General features: G+C 45.9%; 1 protein-coding gene across 1 annotated transcript in view; it reads left to right on the top strand.

Moving 5' to 3' along the window:
- The first annotated feature begins 804 nt into the window (after positions 1–804).
- The window catches only part of RRAS2 (RAS related 2), a 54924-nt gene continuing 50252 nt past the window's right edge, over positions 805–5476 (top strand). The window contains exon 1 of the mRNA XM_035891031.1: positions 805–1012. Coding sequence (XP_035746924.1) covers positions 805–1012 — 208 coding nt within the window. The remainder of the gene's footprint in view (positions 1013–5476) is intronic.

Genomic DNA, 5476 nt, shown 5'->3' with positions numbered 1-5476 from the left:
TTTATTTTAATGCTTTTCCCAGAAAACAAGATTAGAGCGACCGATCCATACTTCTCTACTCTTCCTTTTTTCCCTTTTTAACATATTTATCCTCTTCAGTCTCCTGGACTTCTCACCGTCTCCTTTAAAGTGCTGAGGGTAACCACCAATGCCTCTGAGACTGCTCACCGTGTACTTTACAACAAATGTTGTCAGGCCCAGCTGATTTGGTCCAACCTACCTAAGTACTTTCTTGCCCTGTCTTTCTCTAATCAAGCCTGACTATCACAATTAAGTGGAGCTAGAAGAGCCGTACTGGTGTGTGAGCTTTGAGCGAGTGGTGGAAATGTGGCTTTGACATCGCAGCTCTCTTGGCCGTGCTATCTGACCAACTCCAGGAAAGCAATAGAAGCCAACTGAGATGTTCCCACAAGCCCTTGGGTTCTTTACAAGGTGAGTGGCGGAGGTTTCTTGGGGCAGGAGGTAAAAGCTAACTGCCCCTTTCCATTTTGGGGCAGCAGGATCATGCATGACTGAAAGGCCTGTGAAAACCTGCCTGTTCCCAAGCTTGAGATTCAGAGGCTGTTTCAGATATTCAGGCATCTCCTACACAAGAACTATCTTTTTGTTGTCCTGCCTATCTCTCATCACTCTGTAGAAACATCATAAATGTAAGAAAGCAAATAGGCCTATGAGCGTTAGGGGAAAATAAGAAGTTTTTTATATCCTGTATGAGGGGACAGGAAACCAGCAGCGTTTAGCCTTTTGGCAGTGAAGAAAAAAACCCCCAGTTTCTGTGTCTTGTGCGGGGCAGAGGCTCCGGTCATGCTGTGGTACACGAAGCGGCTGTGTGCATCGATTAAGGTGGCTCATTTTCCGGCTAAGGGAATCCAGCTGTGGTTTGTGGGATTTGCCTTTTACAGCACTGCCGGTTCATTCCCGCCTGAAGCTCCCCAGATTGTGGAGGTGGTGGGCTCAGTGGATTTGGGTGCCAAGCACCATCAGGCTGGAGGGGGCTGTCCCACAGTGCAAGGTGAGGAGGGGCAGCTTGCTGGAGTGTGAACGTGAGCCTGGCAGGTTGTGAATCCCCCAGACTGCCCTCTTGCAGGTGGCACATGCTGCCATTGGGGACGCACACCGAGATGAGCACGGGGACAGAGAGTTGCAGGTGTCACCTCAGCTCTCAACCCTGAACTCTCAGAAGATGCTGTGAAGGGCCCTGCGATGGTCTTGGGCAGCTCTCTGCAAGGGGCACGCACAGCGACCGAGGGCAGGCTTGGGGCTCCCCAGCCTCTGGGGAATGCTCTGCTGCGGTCCCATACTGCGAGGACGACGGGTCAGTGGTGACCACTGTAGACGGGAAGAGGTTTGCGGTGTCAGGGGTGGAAGGCACCACGCTTCGTGGTGCAGCATGGACACGGCCACTCTGCTCCAGAGGGGCCTCGCGCTCGGCGGCAGGGAAATGCCATCCACCCTGAGCGCCCTCATCGCTCACTTCATCCGGAAAGAGACGAGAAAAGGGACAGTCTCCTTCCCAGCAAAGTAAGGGTCCTCTTGCAAGTAGCAATTTAGAGGTGATTTGTGGAGAAATTTTCTTTTGGGCTCACTTTCACAGTTTTAGGGTCTGTGGGGAAGGTCCAAAAGGTACTAGTTTGGGTTTCTTTCCTGCTTCTTTTTTATCCTATCAACACCATGAAATAAATATCTAAATAAATGCACATGTAAAAATATGTAAATAAACATCTAAATATATATGGAAAAAAAAAATCAAGATTGAATTGCTAGCTTTGCTAGAGGATTGCCCGAGTGCCCGGGTGTGCAAAACCTGACCTGCTCACTAAAGAACCAATGCTGGCGCGTTCTCTGAAAAAAACAAACAAACAAATATTCGCCCACATGTTAATTGCTCAGTGCGGTTATGTAAGTGTTAGGGAAAACATACACCATCATAAACCTAAACAATCTTCTCTAAAAATCCTATTCCTACACAGTTTATTTTACTCTTTTCTCTCGGGATGTTTTGTTTTGTAATTGCTACTGCGTATAAACACATCTGAATTGCTAAAGTAATCATAATAATTAAAAAATTCACAAGCCCATCTTGCAAATTACAGCAAAAAACAGGAGGGGGACATAGTATTTTTCCTCTGTAGATCAGTTTCAAGCCTCAGAGAGAATGACACCTTCTGAAGTGTTTACTACAGACTACTTTACTGGAATAGGTAGGTATAAAAATAGATGAATATTTATAAAAAGCTGTAGTTACTTGGCTGAAAATAGTTTTACTTCTTACTCAAACAGAAACTGGTAAGTGTGTCTGAGGAGAAATGGCTTACCTTTTCCTTTAGTTTCTGGGTGCTCGTTTTAAGTGTTGCAAATAGCTCACATTTTTTATACACAGGAAAAAATTATTGCCCTTTTTATTCTGAATTAGGTATTACATTCTTACGCTAAGGGAAATGAAATAGTTTGCAATTTTTCTCCCTAGCTTCTTGGTTTATGGCTTTGAGAAATCCAGTTTCCCCCATCTTCTTATAGTGGAGTTCTTGGTGGGGATCGTGGCACGTGGATCTCCTTAGGTCGCAATACCCGCACCGTACCGGGGTAACGTTTAAGGCCTGCTTGAGCAAGGTAAAGAAGCAAGTGCCACCAGTAGGTATAGATATAATCCTAAATTAGTGGAATAACTCAGTGTTAAAGTTACCTACCATGCTGACTCATGCCCCAAAGATTTTCTAACTTTTTTTTCTGTGACAAGCCTGTGAACAAGTTTTCTTTTAAATAAGCTATTATGTTCTCACAGAGCACTTTTAGCTTTCAATATGTCACTTACTGCATACACGTCTTCTAACCTTCCAAACCCACATCTTTGCCAGGCTGCCAATGCAAAATAAAGTTCTGGATCTTTCCCCCAAGCACTTCCTGAAATCTCTTTTTTTCCCTGTCATTATATAAAGCGCTATGGTGCTCTTTCTTTTAAGCTTGCCATCTGGATGTCATTCTTGATTTTGTCTCTTTTTAAATATGCATATTCAGGCTAGACCTGAAATGACGCAGCTCCTTTCTATATAACGGTTCTAAAAGCTGTACTTTCTTTCCCAGACGTTTCGTCAAAACTTTGGTCGTGTCTTCATCATCTCAGGTCTCGGTATTTCAAGTTCTTCCTCTCTGTTATGAAACCCTGTGTTTTCTACCTCCCTAGGGATATGCAAACTGATGCTGCAAAATTTATTTTCCTGACTGCATGGAGCATACAACCCCCCTTTTGAATCATCGTCCCCTGCCGCCTCCTATCAGTCACAAGTTTCTTGCCTTCACCTTTGAGGCACCCCACCAGTCAGCCTCTCCTAGGTTAGCTGATCTTGACATGAGACCTGGCGTGTGTGGTATCCACACCTCCCTGTCTTTACTCACATATAAGCCCCTTGCCTCCTGAAACCAGGGCTCGCAGCAAGAGCTGGTGGTGAGGGAAGACACGGTGCCGAATCTCCGCCGGGGCTCAGGGTGGGGGGAGTAGAGACCGGTGCTTCCAGGGCTGGTTCTGCCCTGGCTGCCTCCTCTGGAGGGTCCAGCTTCTGTCCTTTGGCAGCCCAGGACGTACAAGACAACCGTTTCCATGTATAAAATTACTATTATGCATAGATGTTTGAACACCCAAGGTCTTAGACGGTAACAGCTCTGTACTCGAGACTTTCTCCCTCAACCTATGTTTATACAGCAAAGAGAAAGCAATTCTGACTGGCATCTTTGGATGCAGTTACAAAACTAAGGGAAAAAAAAGGCTGTTCATTAATTGCCGTCCATCTCTTGTTTTTCTGTGATCCCTACCTTGTGCTTTGCAAGAATATCACTCTATTTGCGAAACTGGATTTCAATAGCAAAAATAACAAATGCAAAGTATTTAACAGTAATAGGTTTTTGCAATAGAGTCTTTTTTAAAGTAATGGACGATTGTGTTAATTCTTTTAATCCTTCAACATATCCGTCAGTGTTGTTTAAAACCAAGAAGATTTTCCTGTAGAATTCACAAGATTGGCTAGCCACATCAGTGAGAATAGCTACTTAAGAGGATGTATAGTGAAACTGAAACCTAGAAAAAGATAAGGCAAAATAAAAATGTTTGGTTTCCTATGTTTCTTTAAACCAAGAAATCAGATATCCTGTGGCAATAGTTTGCATGGCGATTAGTGTGCTCTTATAACTCACTTAAAATCTGCTTTTATTGTCAGTGCCGTTCCTGACAGTGTCGTTTACTGGTTACTGTACTAATAGCCAACTCTGAGATCGTAACTGTATTCTTATTAAAAAGCAGCCAGTACTTGGTAAACTAGCAGCAGTTCAATTTCTGTTCTCACTTCATCGTAGTCTGCACGTTGGTTTTTCTTAAGCTAGAGAACGTAATTAAGGGTTAGGGGAGAGGGCTTGTCCTGCTGACTTAACGCTCACGCGGGTTCCCGGTGCTGCCGGTGGCCAGCGAGCGATGCGTAGGCGAGAGCACCAGGACCGGGACATGTGGGAAGCAGCCCCTTTCTGCACAGCCAACCCGCCTTCCGGCTGCCAGCCTGTTAGAAACCTCCCCAGTCAGAACCGCGGCCCCGAGCGCCGTGCTTCGTGGCTGCTTTACGCTCGGTGACTCTAACCTTTTGCCGCTCGGATGCAGTTTTGTTTTCCACAGCCCCGTGCGGCAGCGACTTCCACAGTTCCATGGTTGTGTCTATGGAAAACAGTATCGTTTGTTTTTTTTTTAAGCTTGTTTCTTCATACTACCGCTGCGTGACCCTTAGTTCTCCTGTTTTCAGACTTTCCCTATTCCACTTCTCTGTGCTGCTTAGGACTTTACAGACCTCTGCGGTATCTCCCACTCACTTATCTCTTTTCCAAACTGGAAAATCTTAGCCAACGTATTCTCTCCCGTGTGGTTGGTTCCTTATTTCTGATCAGCCAGGGCAATAAGGAAATGGATGTGAAAAGGAAGAATACCAAACCGAGGGGGGCCGAGTCCTGGCATTCCTCTTCCAAAATACCGTTGTGAATCCCAGTGGCAACGTGCTCCCCTTGCCTCCCTCTCATAGTTACCCCACTAACTCACGAGGTTCGGTTCGTTCCCTCTGTGTCGTTTTTTTCGCTGAGCCAGAACGAGCGTTGAAAGATGTTATTTGTGATGTTGGGGTTGGTTTCACAGTTTTGCTTTTTTAAACAGAGAAATCCAGTGCAAGAACAGCGAAGTTCAGCATGACAAATTAGGAAACGGTAGAATTAAGGTTACGGGTACATCACTGACTTACCCCGTGTGTACGTACGGCATCACGTTAGTTCTTAATGAGCTCCGCAATGTGTTGTTTCGCTGTCAGTCACTGCGTCAGGCAGCCAGCTAACTAGCCAGGGCTGTGGAGGGAAGGAGGCTCCTGCCCGTGGGACCCTCGCCTCGTTTGCCGCCCGGCCAACACGAGTGCCACGGGCAGAACGCCTGGGTTTCCTGGGTGAATAAGCAGGCGGC

This window comes from Egretta garzetta, unplaced genomic scaffold (genome assembly GCF_000687185.1).
Source record: "Egretta garzetta isolate BGI_Z169 unplaced genomic scaffold, ASM68718v1 scaffold133, whole genome shotgun sequence".
NCBI classification, from domain to species: domain Eukaryota; kingdom Metazoa; phylum Chordata; class Aves; order Pelecaniformes; family Ardeidae; genus Egretta; species Egretta garzetta.
This window is presented reverse-complemented; position numbering and strand designations above follow the sequence as displayed.